The sequence below is a fragment of the Artemia franciscana genome, chromosome 7 (assembly GCF_032884065.1).
Source record: "Artemia franciscana chromosome 7, ASM3288406v1, whole genome shotgun sequence".
Classification (NCBI taxonomy): domain Eukaryota; kingdom Metazoa; phylum Arthropoda; class Branchiopoda; order Anostraca; family Artemiidae; genus Artemia; species Artemia franciscana.
The window spans coordinates 45153590-45174111 of record NC_088869.1 but is presented as its reverse complement, the minus strand read 5'-3'; the positions used below and the strand labels follow the sequence as shown (position 1 = coordinate 45174111).

General features: G+C 34.8%; 1 protein-coding gene across 6 annotated transcripts in view; it reads right to left on the bottom strand.

The window, feature by feature from the left end:
- The window catches only part of LOC136029356 (uncharacterized), an 83705-nt gene that overhangs the window by 34073 nt on the left and 29110 nt on the right, over positions 1-20522 (bottom strand). For all 6 annotated transcript variants that reach the window (XM_065707662.1, XM_065707661.1, XM_065707664.1 and 3 more), the window contains 4 exons: positions 13218-13417; positions 5611-5725; positions 4209-4344; positions 2012-2347 (listed from right to left, as the gene is read on the bottom strand). In XM_065707662.1, the coding sequence (XP_065563734.1) occupies positions 2012-2347; positions 4209-4344; positions 5611-5725; positions 13218-13417 (787 nt within the window). The remainder of the gene's footprint in view (positions 1-2011; positions 2348-4208; positions 4345-5610; positions 5726-13217; positions 13418-20522) is intronic.

Sequence of the window (20522 nt, the reverse complement as noted above, 5' to 3'; positions counted from 1 at the left end):
TAATGAAAATATATTACTTTAGTTTATATAATAATATAGTTTGAGCTATATATTTGATCATTAGGGGGGGGGGGGGGGGGGTACAGTAACTTAACTTAAACTTACCCCCCCCCCCCCAGTGTGCAAATATATAACCCAAATTATACAAGTTCAATGCATTCTGTCATCCATTATTTGTCTTGGTGGCTATGAAACCAATTTTCATAGATCATATATACAGCAAACTTCTTGGGTGTGTTCTAAATAACACAGGAGTATCAATCATTGTAGCAAGCGAATATACTCTTTATTACGTTGGTCCTGTTTTTAAGTAGTCATTCTCGAAAATAATATACAAAAAAAGATGAGATTTTCTGTAATAATGGAGGTTAAATGTGGGACAGACTGTTACATAAGACATATAATAATTCTATTCGCTTCAAGCTTCATTGTTATTATTTACTTTCATTTTAAACAAACTGATTCTTTCTTATGTTCAGTTTGTGATAATCTTTTATATCGTAATCATGAAGGGAGTTGGTGCCCCACTCAAATCCCCGCTATTTACACTAAAGTAAAAAAAAAAAACTTGTCTAACAATATTTTGAGAGCGAAAGGCTTATTCAAATGTCTTTGCTCGGCAGAATAAAACAGGAGTGCCTTAAATATGACAGCGGTTAACAAGAGTTTCTTTTTTCTTTTTTGTTTAATGATTTTACCGATTTTCATGGAAAAACACTGTTTTTAAGTACGAGGGAGCTGCCACCCTCCTTCACACTACATTTCACGCTTAGTCTAAATATAATCCTCCAGTTAAAGTTGGAATAGGGCGTGAGCTCCCCTCTCTGTATTGACCTTATTGAAAGTTTAAAAATGTAGACCTAAAAAAGCATATTTTCCAGACTCTCCCTGGAATATTACCCCCCCCCCCCAAAAAAAAAAAAAAACTGCTCAGCTTCCCATCCCCCCTAGCGATTTTAGTATTCGAAGTCGACTTCGAAGTCTTCCACAGCTTGAAAGCAGAAGATGTTAAAAAAAAAATAAAAATGCCAACTTACATTGTAAATATGAATTTTTCTTCAATTATCCATCGTGCTACCTTTTTTAATTTAAATAAATTCATAATTCATTGTGTTTTCAGTGAAAAAGAATTATAAAGGGAAAACATATTTTCTAGGTCGCAACACTGCATAAGCAGAGTTGAAGAATGATTAATTTGACCAGCCCTGAAAAATTATTATTTGAAATAGCAAATTATTGACGAAATCAACATTTAAAAAATCTTATCCTTGGCACCCTCAGTTATAGCCCCTAGGGAGCTTGCCTAACATCCTAATTTTGTTTTAGGATGGGTGGTATCTTTGCCCTTTTCTTCCTTGTATATAATTTTCTCTTATTTTTTACGAATTTGTAAGGCAAAAAAAAACTGATATAGCCCTGAAGGTAGAATCTGATGTGAAGAAAAAAATTAAGTAAAATCGAAAATAAAATTACATTCCAAAACTTACATTTGGAAGTTATAATTATTTAGCTCCCATTAAGAAAGCATCGTTCGGACTTGCTTTCTTTCATTTACTTGTCAAATTGATCAAGATTAGTCAATTGGAATACTAACACAAGTTTATTTTTAAGCTTTTAAGGAAGAATTTGATTCGGCTAAGTAGTAACAGAAAACACTTACTTAATTATCTTAAAATAAATATAGAGAAGAGCATTCCACTGGAACCCTTGTGCTTAAAATATGGTCTTGATATGTTCTTTCTCCTTAGCTGGGCAGTATATAGAACAAGCTATATCCCTCACAGTATATTCTTACAGTCTGAAGCTTTCTCTACAAGAAAACTCACTCCTAACCTTAGGAGTGAAAAAACCTGATTTATAGGAAAAAATGATAGAAACTACAATTCAATTTTAAACATCTAGATCTTTCTTTTATATATAATCCACGTTTTAAAATTGTATTTCCAAGAAGAACACCCTCTTCAAGACGCCTATTTTTATTTCGAGAATCAAATAAATAGCTTTATATTACCCGTGTGTTCGCCAATAACTTGTTGGGGTTGTGTCACCGGTTGCAACGGTCGAGGTGGTAGTTTTGGACTCTGTTGTGCGATATTTGACTGTGTAGAAGGATAGGAAACATAAGGCGGACGTGCAATACGAGGTGAGCTCATTGCATAGACAGGTTTTTGTCCATAGAATTCATGGGATGAAAAGTCTTGGCGATTTGTATCTAACTCAAAAGCTGGATTTGAAGATCCTACATTATTAAGGCTTCTTTGCTCGTTCCCAATATTACGCTCGTTTTCATTATCAGGTGGATCACTGCTCTCTGAGCTGTTTTTGATAAATTTTCCCGCTAATACATCTGAAAAAGAAATAGTTTTATTAAGATGGAAGTTCAATATTCGATTTACTTCATAGATTCCTTTTGACCCCTCCCCTCTCTGATAACTAGATTTGCCCGGTTCAGAAACCCTCTCTTGAATACGCTTGTATTCAGAAAATTATTTTTGTGGGTTTTGTTTTTCTTAGTCCCTTTCCTGTTTTCTGCTTCCTACTTTTTACATTATTTTTTTTAATTATAATTATTGAGGATAATTTTATCTTTGGTTTTTCCGCGAGTTCTTTTTCAATCAGTTCATTTGACGAGGTAGATCAATTATTTCGAATAAATCATATCAAATTTAACGTAAACTTTACCTCACCACGATCTTAAAATCAATGTTGTATCCAAGGAGATATCCTAAGACATACAAGCAGATATCTCTTAAATCCCAAGAGATTCAGGGAGTGAAAATTTAAAAAGCTTAGGAATAAACTTTTTGCTTTCATTTTGGACCTCTTTCAAATGATTTGCAATCTATCCATTTTGGACTCATTCACATTTATCCAGAGAAAAATGCTCAGCTAGGGTTGTTTCTATATGTTGCTTTCCTATTTTTATATATTTTTTTTCAAATGTACAAAGTAGCTCCGACCATATTATTACATCTAGTTTTGTCGTATCACCTTGTTCGAGTTTGCTCGAGCTGGCAGCTCTATTTTCTTAAATAAATACAAAGTTTTACAAATTTTAAAAGAAATATTGATGGAGCCTAATTATTTTCACATTTTAGCTTGATGAAGCATGCTCTTTGTATGATGAACTCAAACAGTAAAATTAAGTAAATACAAGATTAAAAACTGCACAATAAGATGAAACAAAGTTCATTTTTAAAAGAATATATCAAATCTAATAGAGATCAATTTTTTTCTTCTTCAAGACTCCTAATGAAAGAATAATTATAATGTTATTGAAGAACAGTTATTTAGGGCATTCACAAATTTTATCAACACATATTCTATTCGTGAAACATCTTTTTGTTCTTCCTTTCGTCTTTCTCCTTTGACAAGAAATAACTGCTTCAAAGGAAGTAGGAGCTTCATGGAAAGGAGCAGTGAACTTATTAACAAAGTGGCTTAGAGAAGAAGCATGCTGAGCCATTTTGGTGTCTGAAAGTTTTGTGGTGCAAAGAGATGTCAGCAGTAGTAGTAGCTAATCTTTCAGTAATTTACATAAAGAATTGACAATTCCAGCGTCACATCACTGCAATTGCCGGAGCATAAATCCAGTTGTACCAAAAGGAATCTATTTATTCCTTATTATATATATTTTTTTTTCTTCAATGAAAAGGGGAAAAATCTTAAAGTGAAGTAAAAGAATCCAGAGGATTTTTCCTTGGAGAAGGGGGTTAAAGATAGGAGAAAAGGGCATCTTATGCCGCAATGTTTAATTGTCCAGGTGATGTCCTGCTTGCAATTTTGAGTGGGATAGGAACAATCTCCCACTATTCATACTATCAGCAACTAATTATGGTAATATTTTCAACAGTGGTAAAATTTCAATTATGGTAAAATTTTCATAATTATGGTAAAAATTTTCAATTTTACCAAATATGGTAAAGTTTTCAATAGTTACAATTGCGAATGAGTAAGAAATTTAATTGATTAAAATTGTCTTCATTTAAAAGTATCCAGCAAACTGCCAAAGTCAGTTTTACTTTAAGCAATAGTATTTTTATGGGAAAAGTAGTCTACTGGATTCTCCTAATATATGAATCTAGAAGGTTCTAATTTTTTTTTAGAAAATTCACTTCCAGTGAATTTCCTGGAACTATGCAAGAGCCAATAAAATACTTGGATATAACTTATATTTCATACCAATACCAGACGTCAGGAAAAGTTACCTTTTAACTGGTGATAAGCTTTGGTTAGTATTTTTCCCTTTTTATCTTCGGAATTAGACTTGAGTTCTAGTGGAGGCTGATTGTTGTTCATTACATTCCCTTGGTGCTGCAAAGGAGACAACGATGTTGCTGCTGCCTGAAAAGATTTTCTTTAAGTAGAAAAACATTGGAAAATATAAGAAATATGACTAGTTAAATAAAGAACTATTTTGTTACAATCTATATTTTCCAAAGTGGATTATTGGAAGCCCATTACATCTTTTGTAATTTCTATTCGCAAAACTTGCACAACAAACGCATTTGTACGGGACTATCTTAAGAAACGTTTCATTTTATTTCTTTACACTAAATTTATTTAATAATAGCCGAATAAGCACGGCAACATTAATTGTCTATAGATATCACCGTCTAAATCTAAGCACATATAATTTGTTAGGCCATCCTCAATAATTCAACATAATAAAATGGCCGATAGTGACATGGTTGGGTTTTGTTAAAACTATCACTTTATGTCCATGTGCGAATCACCACAGCTAGGGTAAGCTGAGAGCTATCTTTTTTATTTATTTATACGTATAGTGTTTACTTTGGTTATCTGGGATAAAAGAAAAAAATTATATTTGAATAATTTATGCAACGTTGTTATGTAGATGGCGTCTAATTAGATATCTATTTTAAAGGCTTTCCGTATTATGTTGAGATGCAGTTTTTCTTTTCGTAAGTACAATAGAAATAGATTCCAAAAAAGTTATTTTCCACTTAAGAAAATGACTGAATTTGATAAAAGTAGCTACCCACACCTGCAATTCAACAAATTTGGGACTGGACTGTAATTTTTCGGTAAAACACAGAGATCAATAAATCTGAAAAATACATTGAGGACTAAACCAAGCATAAGCAAATGGAGGAAGGGGGTCAGAGGAGATTCAACTCTAAAATAACCATTACTATCACCAATTATACAACTTTATACAGTTTCCCCCCATTTGTTTGCATTTAGCTGTTCCTCGCGTCAAATCAAGTTTGTTCAAATTCGTGTGGCGAAAATATATTGAATTAGGTTGTATAACTAGTTTAATCCTTAATACAGCCTTAATTTTTCAAAAAAAAAAAAACAGAAAAAAAAGGATAGGAGGGGGAGCATTCTGCTTAGCATTGATGTCAACATTTAAAACAAGGATATTTTTAAGGCATTGTTTTTCAATTAATTCCAGGGGAAGGGGTCCTTTTTTGGACAATATTCACATGCGATATACGAGAAATCCAGCACGATAACTCAAAATGGATCTTCCTGGAGTCATGTCTGCTTAAGCCCCCCCCCCCAAACGCCAACCTCTCGTCTCCCATCTAGATTTACGAGAAATGTGCACTCTTGGTAGTATAACGGTAAGAATATGCTTACTCTCTGAAGCTCTGGGGATGTTGGTAGCCGGCTTTGCTGATACATTCGACTGCAGGTATCTCGTATAAGCTCTCTTCCAAGAGTAGAATTTGGAGTTGCATCCCCACTGTTTCTTCTAGAATGAAATTGGGATTTAAAGGTCTAAAACAATATTGTAACTTTTTGAAAAATCGAGTTTTACTTACTGGTCAGAAAGTTTGTGTACAGGGGGGGAGGGCTTACAACGAAGTAGCTTTAAGATTAAAGAAATTAAAAATTCATTGTGAATATAAGTCAACAGTTCGTGGAAACATAAAGGTGTGATGTCTTAAAATATCCAGGATGCTCAAAATTGAGCGTTCGTCATAACAATGGATTCGCTTATAGGTATCATCTCGTACAATTTTTTCACCTGAGACTCCAGTCTCTTTGTATTTACGTGGAGACAGAAAGGATGGTGCTAGTGAGGCCTTTTTTTTAATTTTTCAGAGCTTTCTCATTTAGTACGCATCTGGCAACCAAAACTACTCCCTCCCTGCCTAAAAAAGTGGGTGCCGTGATTTTTGTTTCTTGTATTTGCTAACATTATGGTTTCTTTCTGGGACCATTTTTGTATAGCCTTGCGATTCTATAACTGTTTCTTTTTTTGCAAACGAGAACCGTTTATAAAATGCCGAAAGAAACCGCTGAGAACGTAAAATATTAGCGAACTAGTCACTAACACATAAGGCAACTGAATGTAATGACCCTCCCAGACATAGAATTCAGACTAGCTTTGACTCTCTCCTTCTTCCAACAACAAGATTGCACCATACAAAAGAAAATGTTACGAACGTGATATCGTTACTCAACTCCATAATAGCAGGGTAAAATGTCTCATAATAGGCCCTGACGAACGCCTTGACGACAATAGGCTTGGTATAAAAGGCTGGGACTGTTCCGGTGTTGTGACATGGTTTGGGATCTTCGCTCTGTTGTAAGTTTCTTTTTACATCGCTATCCCCAACAAGGAAATCCTGCTTGCCTGGACTCATAACGGCATCAGGGTTGATTTTTCAATAGTTTTTCTAGCCAAAACTGTAACTGTTAACAGCGCAGCAGGGTGAACTTGACACCATTTGAAAAAAATTATAACCCAGTAAGCGATATAGCATTAGCATTGGATTTTAACTATTGGATAATTCTTCTGGGTTTGGTCTGTTTTAGTGGGTTTTTTTTGGGCTGAAAAACCTGTGCTTATCTAAGCTGTCTATTTTGGGCTCCCTCCCTGTAGTAGCATAATATTTGAAGGCATAAATATATGATGAATTGGAGGTAATAGGCTAGAGATTATCCGTACAGGGAGCATCGTCTAGTGTGGAAAACCATGTTGCGATTAAGATGGGCCAAGAATTGCATAGAGCCATTATTCCACTAGAGGTCCCAGGTCTTGCTGTCCTGATGTTTCAGATATTTCTGAAACATGATTTAAAGAATAAAAAAAAAATTATAGCTTGGAATGTTACAACGTTAAAAAACAACTATCGTATCGAGATTTTGACTGACGAATTCAGACACTTCGAACTGGACTTATTAGGAGTTTCAGAAATTCATATCCCATGGGTAGGAATATAAAATTATATAATATAGAATTATTTTACTCAGGCAGGAAGGATAAGGATAGGCAGGGAGTAAGGCTCATGAAGAATAATGAAACTCTTAAGTCTTGTTTAGCTTGGCAAGGTATTAATAATAGAATGCTAGTTGCTCATATTAAGACTAAATAGTGCAGGTTTCAGTCATAATAGTATATGCCCCTTTAGAACCAAATAATGGAGGTAGTAGTGACTCAGATGAATTTGACTTACAACCACAGGAAAAAACAGACAGGGTCACATTTAAAGATGTGGTTATTTTATTAGGGAATTTTGATTCCCAGGTAAGTATAAATGGATTTCATCCAAGCCTAGGTAAATTTGGTGAAGGGAAAGAAAACACTAATGGTTACAGATTGCTGCAACGATGTAGATATAACAATCTAGTTAAAATCAGTACAGTATTCGGTCACAAAATGGCCCATAAGTTACCATGGTATTGATATGATGGTAAGACAAATAAAATTATTGATTATGACATTGTAAACCGACGACCGGCAGGATCGATACAAGATACTAAGGTAAAAAAGAGTGTTATTTTTGATGTTAGAAGTAAAGATAACCATCTAGCAGTGTCTAGGGTTAACCTAAAGCTGATCACCTTCCGGGAAGCTATGACGTTGGTAGACTCCAGGATTAAGATCTTAGAAAAGTTTCCAGGAACAGTTGAATACTAAACCGGAGAGTTTAAAATTTGACAATGTGATAGACGGAGGAAATGATTTTCGAAAAATACTTTGTAAAGTTGCTAATGCTTACGGAAGAAAGTTGGAAACACAGCTAGGAATATTAGCAAAAATGCTTTATGTTGAATAGAGAGGAGAGGCTTGTCCAAGGATTATTTGAGTGATGGATCACATGAAAATAAGAGGAGCGTAACGAAAGTGGACAAAGCATTAAAATATGATAAATAAGGTGGGAACTCGAGTCCATGGATAAAATTGATGAAAGTCCGGAAGATGTGGCCAAACGGCATAATGTTGAAATTTTGTCCTGGCACATAAATAAAAAGAGAGGGTATAGTCAATCCGAACTTTTCCCAGTTAAAGATAGGAATGGGGCCACAGTTAGTAATAAAAAAAGTTAAACAGAGGCGCGCAGAACATTTTGAGAATGTGGTCAACTGTGATAGAGTCATAGGAAAAGATATAGAAAAGAATGAAAAAGTTCTTGACACTTAGAGGTGAAGGAAGATTTACTATATGAGGAAGAATTAGTGACAGTATAAAAAGGATTAAAAAAACAATAAAGCTCTGGGTACTGACAGTGCGATAAGTGCCTCTTTTTCTAATTTGGTGGTTATTAAGTTAGAGATAGGTTACTGAAGATTATGAATAAGATTTTTGAAAAAGCGGAGGGACCTGCCGATTTTAGGAAAACCCTAATTAAACTCCTCTATGACAAATGTGATAAGAACGAGTGTGGTAATTATAGAGGCATTAGCTTGGTTTCTGTGAGAAGCGAATTTCTTAGTATGACGATACTTTTTAGACTTAGAGAAGCTGTAGATAAATTTTTAAGAGAAGAACAATGTGGTCTTAGGAAAGTGAGAGGATGTGTGGACCAAATTTTTACTCTTAGATTAATAACTGGGAAATATCTGAAAAATCAAACCCCTTTAGCCCTTAGTTGTATAGATTATGAGCAAGCGTTGGGTTCAGCTGATAGAAGAGCTTTAGCGAAGCTATTTTCCTTGTATGGTATACCAGATAAATAGACTTAAGTGATTAATGATATGAACGAGAGTAACATTGCTGCTGTTAAGGTAGGAAATGAGTTTATTAGCTGGTTCCGTATTAAATGAGGAGTTAAAGAGGGCTGCGTCCTATCTCTATTTATATGGATCATTTTGAACTTTGTCCTAAGGAGTATAGCAAAGGCAATCGGAAAATACGGAATCAACTGGGGAAGTACATCTCTTCTAGACTCAGATTATGATGATGAGTTAAGCATCCTAGATGAAAATATTAGTAAAATGAATGAATTCTTAGAGATTTTGTGAGTTCAGGGTACAAGAGTATTTTTGAAAACTACTGTTAAGAAGACTAAGGCACAAAGACTAGGAATAAGTGAAGATGAAGAGATGGTGTTGGGTAACAAGAAGATCAATGAAGTGGATAGCTTCACTTACCGGAGTAGCAGTATAATTAAAGATGGAGGGTGCAGTTAAGATGCTAAAAGTAGAATATTTAAAGTCCAGGATGTTTTTTAAACTTGAAAAAAGTTTTAAATAATAGGAAGATAAGTCTGCGAACCAGGATGAAAATATTGGAAACTACAGTGATGACAGCGATCAAGTATGACTCAGAAACGTGGGCACTTGGAAAAAACGGATGAGGATTTACTAGCTGTTTTCCAGAGAAATTATCTACGAATTATTTGGGTACCCCACTGACTGACCGTATCTCAAACAGTAAGCTGTACGAAAAATATGGTTCCATTCTGTTTTTAGGGCAATAGTAAGAGAAAGGTTGAGATTACTTAGACAGGTTTTGCGGATAAAGGATGACAGAGATTGTTCTTGTCGGTCAATTGTCTAGGGCCAACCTAAAAGTAGGTCGTCCACGAAAGGGGTGGGAGGTTGTCTCAAGGGAAGATTTAACGAAAACGGGAATTTCTTACGAGGGTGTGAAGATGGTGGCTTCAAACAGATTGAGATGGAGGAGAAGCGTACACAGTTTTGTTGGCTTAAGGGGTTTTAGTGCTGCAGTAAGTTCTTAGTAGAAGTAGTATAATAGCTGAGCTGGCATATTTACTTGACAATAGCTAAAATTGTTTGTGATGACTACCTCCTAGCTCTCATTCTCGGAAAAGAGAAATTTAGTGAATTAAATGCTGAAAATAACAACAAGAATTTGAATTCATCTTTTCAGATTTGTTAGGCGGAGACAGTTAAGTCTGTTACGGAAAATTTCGATTTTCTTGCCTTTTTCTAAAAACATATTTTGCTTTTTTTGCGAATACGATTCATGGATTCTGAATTTATTCAGTTTTTGTTATTTCTTTACTTTATTTTCGCAAAATGAGGAATCAGTTTAACGTTTTCGAATAACGCTTGATTTTTCTTATTTGTGTTTATGTGCTTTTCTCCCGTATTTCTACTCACTGATGAATAGACCAGGACAATCTGGTCTACTTATCATCGTGTCCAGCTGGGTCTAGTCCTTCTTAAATCCAAATTAGATAATAAAACAAGTTTTTTTTTAACTGAAAGTAAGGATCGACATTAAAACTTAAAACGAACAGAAATTATTCCGTATATGAAAGTGGATCCCCTCCTCAACGCCCCACTCTTTACACTATACTTTTTAATTGTTTTGAAAAGAAGAGTTGTGAGAAAGAATCAAAGAGACTAGGCCTAAACTTGATTAAACTTATATATTTAAAATTACCATAAACATCCAATTCTTTTGATGTATCTATTGGTCTCAAAATTCCGTTTTTTAGAGTTTCGGTTAATATTAAGCAGGGTCGCTCCTTACAAGAGTTCGTTACCACGAACTGTTTGACAAGTTTTGGTCAAACACCTTTTATTTTAAGATTACTTATGGATAAATGTAAACTTATAACTTCTGATTAATATAAAAGAAGCTATTCATTAAAAAATAGTGGATAACTTTTGTCAAATCTAAATATAATAGTTCATATTGAGATGACCTAATTTCAGAAGAAAAACTGCTTTTTAATCGAATTTCACTGTAGCGCATAGGGCGTCGAATGGACGTTTCATTTAGTTTTTTTTAAAGGATCTTTTTTGTTCAAGCCAATAGACTGTAAATTTCCCATATAGGAGTTTCCGACAAGGCGTATCTAATAGTGTACTTTGTGTTTTGATCTGAAATTACTATTGGCTATAATTCGTTCTTGAATACAATTTCGTTTACATTTCAGTGTGATTCTCACTCTCGTTTATTCCATGCCTTTCTCTTTAGCTGTTGCGTGTCTCAGTTTTACTTGTTTTCTAACCACATTTACCTGTGCTTCATTTTCTTTAAAAAAAAATAGAATTTTTATTTACAATTTTTATTACCCCATCAGTTTCCTTTAAAATGCGCCATTAAATAGCTCTCTACAATATTCCTATATCCGCTATCTGAGGAAAAAAAAGATGCCGTATATGCAGAATATTGTGGTTGCACCTACTTTTCTTGATTTCCAAGCCAGTGTATTTCCCTTGTTGTTCAAGCCAAGGGACGGTAAGTAACAGGGGCTTCGAACAAGGTGGTTCTAATAGGTTACTTCTTGTTTTGATCTGACTCTATTTTTAAAAGTTATGGGTTATTTTTTTCTTAGCAATGGATGTCATCGTCTCTTACTAGGTTGTTATCTACCGCTGCAACCTGGATTAGTAGGCCTATCGCACAACATTGCAGCAGCATTAATCAAACCATGGGTCCCGTAGTGCCAAAGCATCAATCCACTGTGCTACCAGAGGACATTTCCAAAGGATCATCTTATTTACCGAAAATCAAAAGTAGAATAAGCAATAAACGTGTGTCTAGAAGAACAAATAAATGAATGACAGGAATAAAAGAGACATCCGCTATGCATAGTAATAACCCAACTGCGAAATCTGATTTTGGCCAAACTCGTCATTTAAAATGTCACAGACTTGTTGGAGACACTCTTTCTGAATAATCTGGTCGTGATATTTGATACGAAAAAACATGCGATAGTATAGTCTTGGAAAATTTTGTGGGTGTGTTGTCGTTGTCGTTATCTAAAAATCAGGAAACCAGACGCGTGCCGATCCGTTTTACAGTTCTTACGCCCTTTACCACAATGGAAACCCCAGATACCGCAAACATCCTCTTTTATAGAAACAAAACAAAAAGTATTTAAATTAAAAAACGTCCTCAGCAACCGAGTAAATCAAGCGATCAATAAGGAGCTGTGACAGATGGATCCGATTCATGTGGTTGCATAAGCAAAGATTCGAGGGTTTACTTCAACATAGGAATCACCATTGCAAGTAGCACCTGGTCTCCAGTTAATCCAGCCAAACCGAACCGGGGTACCAATTTTATTAGAAAACACCCTATGAACTATGATAGCGCATGAACAAAGCGAAAAAATTAAAGTAAAAAGAAAAAAAAGTAATAGAAAGTAGACAAATAAATTAGAAGCAAAATGCCTTGCAGTATGCTTGAATCCAAATAAAAAAATTTCTTGATTCACTTATTTTTCTGTTTTTATTAGAAATAAAATATATCCTCAGGATACACAACTGTACATTAGCATTCTATTAAATTAGCACCAAAAACTGATTAGTGTATATTAACTACAAGAGCAGCAAAATTATTAAGGGTTGCAATTCAGATAAGTCAGAATTTCAAGCAAAGGAAGTCTTCCCAAAATATTTACTTAGCAAGACGTTTTTTAATCAGATTGAACTAGGACCTAAAAAAATGTGTTAAAAAGAAAATAAAATATACATTAAGTTAAATTCATTATCGTTCAATAGTATTCCGAATTCTAAAATGAGAGGTATCAAAAGAACTGCCTGTAGAAGGCGAAAACATAAGTACAAAGAAAATCGGAAAATAAAAAAGCACAGGTGATGATAAAGTCGTGAATTGATGCTCACAGGAGTCAAGTTGTTCATAGACCGGTAAAGTTCAATCACTTTGATATATCTTCAAGATCATTAACAGTCTTTTTTATTGTTTCTTCTCGTGAGTCTAAAATTTGCGCGCCTTAGGAAAAATTCTTTGTACTGAAAAGATAGAAGTTCTTTGTAGTGCTAAACTCTAACTTTTTTATATAATGACGAATATCTTGGTGGAAACAGAAAAACAGAGACAATTTGATAATGGCAACACTTTCTATGACTGTTGCAAATTAATATATTACGCTGAGGCTAGCACTCCATGGTTTTGAGATATTAAGCAAAAACGCCAGGTACTACAAAACATACAAATCAACGTATTTGTTTATTTATGGCACCAGTGACATTCTCATGACATTATGAGAATGATTTCGAAGCAAACTTACCCCGTATGAGCCTGTTGTATTTCTCCAACTGTATAATATGGTGAATGAGTCTGCTGTATATGATATGGCTGATTGGGTTGGGTAGGTTGGTTAGGACTACCATATCCTTGAAAAGGAGCGTTTTCCACTGTCATGAGCCCGTAGTGAGGCTGAAGACCTCGTGGATATACAACACCGTAGTCGGCTCCTCTTGCCATATGCTGAAATGAATGATAGATTTATAAATTATTTAGGAACTTCATTAGCTTTTAATCTCTTACAAAATCTATAAAATACGACAGGAATTTTTTATAATTGTTTCCTTTGGGGGTGAGGACAGTTTATTTGCTTCTTGGCAGCAATTTTCTGGGGTTAGGTTATTCTCTTTATTGAAAATGAATTTATTCTCCGCCGTGCTATTATGGATAATGAGGGACTTCGTACCTGCTCTCTATAAATTGGAAACTTTTTTAATTTAGCAAGGCCTGAAGATAAACTTCAGACACAAGGGCGGGAACTGGGCGGACCTGGCCAGAAAGCAAAGAAATAGAAAATCTTAAAAATGGCGGCAGATTCAAATGAGCTTGTCTTGTGTAAGAGCCCATACAGACCACACATTATTCAAACTAAAACTACTAAGAATGCCAAATCTGCTAAATTTCTGTCGTGAAAAAAAAAAACAGTCCTGCCATAATGAGATTCATGGCCTTGTTGAAATTTTAACATATTAGGCAAAAGTCACAGAAGCCTTGTTTTTTAGGTACTATTTTAGACAACAAATGTCCGTGAGACTTTTCAATTAGAAAATTTGAAAATAACGTTATATTTTAAAACAGGTTAGACTTCTAATCAAGACGGTGAAAAAAAGCACAAAGATGGATCGAATATTTCAAATTCACATTCGAGAATTTGTCCAGTTGGAAAGCAAAATATAAAATGGAAAGCTGTATTCCAATGAAAGAAAAAAAAATATTAATAAAAAAAGACAAAACAGAACACCAAAACAAACTTCTATCGTTCCAAGCGGTGAACCAGCACAATGTTTGTGTGTATTTCAAAGCTGGTAAAGCCACATACAAAACTGATACAAATCATCAGTTCTTCATGAAATCTTTCAATGAAGAGACTCTTCAATTGTCATTATCAAAATACCTTTGACATTAAGTACTCTAGAAATTATAATCCTACTCTATACAATTGTTAAGCGCAGATAGGACCTGACGAATCAAGTCGGGCTATATAACGATTGCTACAGTCAATATGACTTCAGAGCCCATCTGCGACTTGTGTTAATTGGTTTCCGATCACTACAAAAAGATTGGAAGATCGGGTTGAAATGCTCAGGTTTTTTTGGAAGGGGAGGGTGATGGGAGTCAGGGCCATATCGAGGATGTTTTTTGGGGGTGGGGGAGTTTACAAATGGATTTTTTCGGGGGGGGGGGGTACAAATTTTTTTCAAAAGTAAAGAAATATGTTTATATTCATTTTTGTTTTTACGAGCCAGGCAAACATTTCAGGAAGGGGAGGGTTGAACCCCCCTCCTGAAATGTATCCCCCGGATACAATTTTGATGGGAGTGTAAGTTGCTATTTATTACTTATGCATGTTGTTCGAGACAGTCTTCAACCATTTCTTTAAAAGGGCCAAATTAAAAATATTAACCTGAGAATAGAAAATGTTAAGAATCACGAAATCAATGACTTTTTTTTTACTATAGTGGCTAATAAAAAATGTGTCATTTTTTCTTTAATTATCGTCATTTAGAATGTTTTCATCAAATTTGTTCCATTCGTTTATTGTATTATTTTTCCTTTTCTAGGATGGTAGGCCTATATCATGCAGAAAAAAAAAATTATGGAGCATGCAATTGTTTGTTTGTCTTTTTTCAAAAGAGCAGGGTTTAGACGTTTTACATAAATATATAATTCAAAATATCAAATAAAATAAAAGTTTTACCCTCCTCTAAAAATTAAAAAAAAAACTCAATGACATGAGAGTGCAAGAAATTAATGGAATGTAGATATTTACAATTCTTATCAAACAGTTCGTGGTAACGAACTGTAGTAAGGAGCGACCCGGCTCAATAGTAAACAAAACTCTAAAAAACGGAATTTTGATACCAATAGTTACATCAAAAGAATCGCATTTTAATGCTGATTTTAAATATATAAGTTTCATCAAGTTTAGTCTTACCCATCAAAAGTTACGAGCCTGAGAAAATCTGCCCTATTTTAGAAAATAGGGTGAAACACCCCCTAAAAGTCATAGAATCTTAATGAAAATCACACCATCAGATTCAGCGTATCAGAGAACCCTATTGTACAAGTTCCAAGATCCTATCTACAAAAATGTGGAATTTTGTATTTTTTGCCAGAAGACAAATCACGGATGCGTGCTTATTTGTTTGTTTTTTTCTTTTTCCCAGGGGTGATCGTATCGACCCAGTGGTCCTAGAATTTTGTGATAGGGCTCATTCGAACGGAAATGAAAAGTTCTAGTGTCCTTTTTAAGTGACCAAAAAAATCGGAGGGCACCTAGGCCCCCTCCCACGCTCATTTTTTCCCAAAGTAGTCGGATCAAAATTCTGATAGCCATTTTACTCAGCATAGTCGAAAAACCCTTTAACTATGTCTTTGGGGACGACTTACTCCCCCACAGTCACCGTGGGAGGGGCTACAAGTTGCAAATTTTGACCAGTGTTTGCATATATTAATGGTTATTAGGAAATGTAGAGACGTTTTCAGGGGGATTTTTTGGTTGGGAAGGGGGGGTTGAGAAGAGGGGGCTATGTGGGGGAAATTTTCCATGGATGAATTTGTCATGGGGGAAGAAGATTTCCATAAAGGGGGCGCAGCATTTTCTAGCATTATTTAAAAAAACAATGAGAAAATAAATATGAATTATTTTTTTCAACTGGAAGTATGGAGTAGCATTAAAACTTAAAACGAACAGAAAATATTAGGCATATAAGGGGTTCATCTCCTCCTTATACCTCACTCTTTACGCTAAAGGATTTTTAGTAATTTCAACTATTTATTCTACGGCCTTTGTGATTCAGGGGACAAAATTTAAGCTTTAATGCAAAGAGTTATTGACGAGGTACTGACGAGTGGGCGAACCTTCTCATATACGTAATAAAAACATACGAACATAGAAGTTTGTTACGTAAGCTAATTCGTAAGTTACGTATATCTTTTACTAATGAAAACGTTCGTAAAAACTAAAAGTTCTAGTTGCCTTTTTAAGGAAGTTGCCGTTGCCTTTTGGAACTTTCCTTTTAAGGAAAGTTCTAGTTGCCTTTTGGAGATTAACTGGGCCTCCTTCCCCTCCTTTTTTCGCAAAATCATTCGATCAAAACTATGGGAAAGCCATTTAGCCAAATAAATAAATATGCAAATTTCGCTTTAATTATTCATCTGCGGAGAGCCAAAATCAAAACATGGATTAACTAAAAAACGTTCAGAAATTAAATAAAAAAACAAGTTTTTTAACTGAAAGTAAGGAGCGACATTGAAACTTAAAACGAACAGAAATTACCCCGTATATGAAAGGGGCTGCTCCTTCTTCAACGCCCTGCTCTTTACGCTAAAGTTTTTACTGTTTTAAAAAGTAGAGTTGAGAGAAAGAGTAAAACATTAGCGTAAAGAGTGATGCGAAACTTTAGTGCTAAGAGCAAGGCGTTGAAGAAGGAGCAGCCCCTTTGATATATAATCCCTCGCTCTTTACGCTAAAGCTTTTAATGTTTTAAAAAGTAGAGTTGTGATAAAGAGTCAAACTTTAGCGTAAAGAGTGATGCGTTGAGGAGGGGACAACCCCTTTCATATACGGGGTAATTTCTGTTCGTTTTAAGTTTTAATGTCGCTCCTTACTTTCAGTTAAAAAAACTTGTTTTTTTTATTTAATAGCATTGATAAAGCAGGTCATGGTGTTAAATTATCAAACAGTTCATTCAATGCTCTCGTCAGAGTAAGACGCATTTAAGACCTCTGTGTGGATTTATATGAAAATATTATTTTAAGAACTTTTGGATACTCGTTCAATGCTGAAAACATTATTTCAAGAACTGTTGGATATTTAGCAATACGCATTAATATTTGGATATTAGTACAATATTAATGTACAATGGGACGTAAAAGGAAAAATCCGAAACGAGAAGGTATGAATATTTCATTAGACACCTCAGATGATAGCTCTAGCTCGAAACCGGAAATATCAATACTAGCTACAGATTTTAAGCAAATTCTTGAAATCGTAAAAGAAAATGGTAATAAATTAGACAACTTATGCAATCAATTACGTACTCTTACTACAAGGGTCGGTAATCAAAAAGTTCGTGGTAACGAACTGTAGTAAGGAGCGACCCGACTCAATACTAACCGAAACTCTAAAAAATGGAATTTTGATACCAATAGTTACATCAAAAGAATCGCATTTTAATGCTGATTTTAAATATATGAGTTTCCTTAATATTAGTCTTACCCATCAAAAGTTACGAGCCTGAGAAAATTTGCCTCATTTTAGAAAATAGGGGGGAACACCCCCTAAAAGTCATACGATCTTAACAAAAATCCCACCATCAGATTCAGCGTATCAGAGAACCTTATTGTAGAAGTTTTAAGCTTCTATCTACAAAAATGTGGAATTTCGCATTTTTGCCAGAAGACAAATCACGGATGCGTGTTTGTTTTTTTGTTTGTTCTTTTTTTCCCAGGGGTGATCGTATCGACTCAGTGGTCCTAAAATGTCGCAAAAGGGCTTATTCTAACGGAAATTAAAAGTTCTAGTGCCCTTTTTAAGTGACCCAAAAAATTGGAGGGCACCTAGGCCCCCTCCCACGCTCATTTTTCCCCAAAGTCACCGGATCAAAATTCTGAGATAGCCATTTTATTCACCATAGTCGAAAAACCTAATAACTATGTCTTTGGGGAAGACTTACCCCCCCGCAGTCCCCATGGGAGGGGCTGCAAGTTACAAACTTTGACCTGTGTTTACATATAGTAATGGTTACTGGGAAGTGTACAGACGTTTTCAGGGGGATGTTTTTGGTTTGGGGGAGAGTTGAGGAGGGGTCTACGTGGGAGGATCTTTCCATGGAGAAACTTCTCATGGGGGAAGAGACTTGAAATGGAGGGGGCGCAGGATTTTCTAGCATTATTTAAAAAAGCAATGAAAAAATAAATATGAAAAGTTTTTCCTCCTGAAAGTGAGGAGCAGCAATAAAACTTAAAACGAACATAAATTATTACGCATATGAGGGGTTTACATCCTCATAATACCTCGCTCTTTACGCTAAAGTATTTTTAGCAATTTCAACTATTTATTCTATGGCCTTTGTGATTCAGAGGTCATTCTTAAGGAAATGGGACACAATTTAAGCTTTAGTGTAAAGAGCGAGGCATCGAAGAGGGATGAGCCCCCTTATATAGGCAATAAAAACATATGAATATAGAAGTTCGCTACGCAAGTTAATTCGTAAGTTACGTATATTTTTTACTTATGAAAACGTTCGTAAGAGATTAAAAGTTATAGTTGCCTTTTTAAGTAATCAAAAATTGGAGGGCAACTAGGCCTCCTCCCTCGCTGCTTTTTTCTTAAAATCTTCCGATTAAAACCATGAAAAAGCCATTTAGCCCAAAAAAAATAATATGCCAATTTCGTTTTAATTATTTATGTGCGGAGAGCCAAGATCAAAACATGCATTAATTCAAAAACGTCCAGAAATTAAACAAAAAAACAAGTTTTTTCAAAAAGAAAGTAAGGAGCGACATTAAAACTTTAAAAACGAACAGAAATTACTCCGTATATGAAAGGGGCTGGCTCCTCATCAACGCCCCGCTCTTTACGCTAAAGTTTTTTACTGTTTTTAAAAGAAGAGTCGAGGGAAAGAGTCAAACTTTAGCGTAAAGAGCGGGGCGTTGATAAGGAAGCAGCCCCTTTCATATACGGAGTAATTTCTGTTCGTTTTAAGTTTTAATGTCGCTTCTTACTTTCATTTAAAAAAAACTTTTTTTTTTGTTGTATCTGGATGAAGAACATTCGCTTCTTAAAAATAAGATGGTTAATAGTGAATTGAAAATTGGAAAAATTGAAGATGATACGTCCTGCCTCAATTTGCAATTAAAAACTTGTACTGATGAATTAACAAAGTTAAAAAGAAAAAATGAAGATTCAATGTGTCGGATTGTGAAATTGGAAGCCGCCAAGTTAGAAAATAATATCATCATATGGAATGCAGTTTGCGAGGATATTGATAACGCTAAAGCTTTATTCACATAAGTTGTTCGCCATGGATTAGAATTGCCTGAAGTAAATTTTACAATATCGCAATATGACAGAAATCGTAAATTTTTAAAGGTGACACTAAATAAAAAAGACGACAAGTTTTCTATTATAAAAAATACCAGCAAGCTTAAGGACAAGACATTTAATGGAAATAATAGCAACTTGTTTATTAGTGATGACGTGCCAGCCGAAATTCGTAAAATAAGTAAGCTGATTTTGGCGAAACGGGATAAATTGCGGAAGATTACTAGATATGAGGCATGGATGTCAAAGGGGATTCAGACAAACTTGTTTGTGAAAAGACCTGACGGCTCAATTACAAAATATTCATTTAGTGACAGCATACCAGAGATTGACGACTTTCCGAACGCCCGAGGACATGTACATCATAGTTTTCCAAGTGATGTTTCAGTGAAATTAAATCATATAGTCTAATAGTAAAGCGCCCCCCTGTTAGTATGTTTTAAAATATACAAGTAGGAAGCGTTTAATCATGTTTTCTCTCGTACTTATCTGTTTTTTACTTATCTTCTCACTAATTTTCGTTGCTCTATATATTTATTGCTATTGTTTCTCTTCAGTTATCTTTTTTTTACTGCTTGTTTTGAAGCACATAGAGGTCTTCATGAATAGCGGTAGAATATTGAAAGAATTTGCCTTAGAATGAAGACATTTTCTTCTTCTTTTTTTTCTTAGTTGTTTCTGTGTCTGCTACCTTTTATTTTTGTTTGTTGGGCGCATGGGTCGTGGTGTGGTTATTCTTGACATGGTGGTAATATTTGATAACGGATAGAGATAGTGATGGAATTCCATCATCAAGGTTAAAAGAATTTCAGCGAGATTCTCTTTTGTTTCTTTCAGTTTTCCAAAATACTGTAGCTAGCGATAACGAAGATAATAGCAGCATTTTAGATATACCAAAAAATCAGTATTTATTTTTGAATGGATTGGCAAAGAAAAATTCTAGAACAAGAAGGAAATCGTTTTGGAATTGTCGGGGCTGGAGGACTGCAAGGGATACAATTGACATTCTATCGACATCTG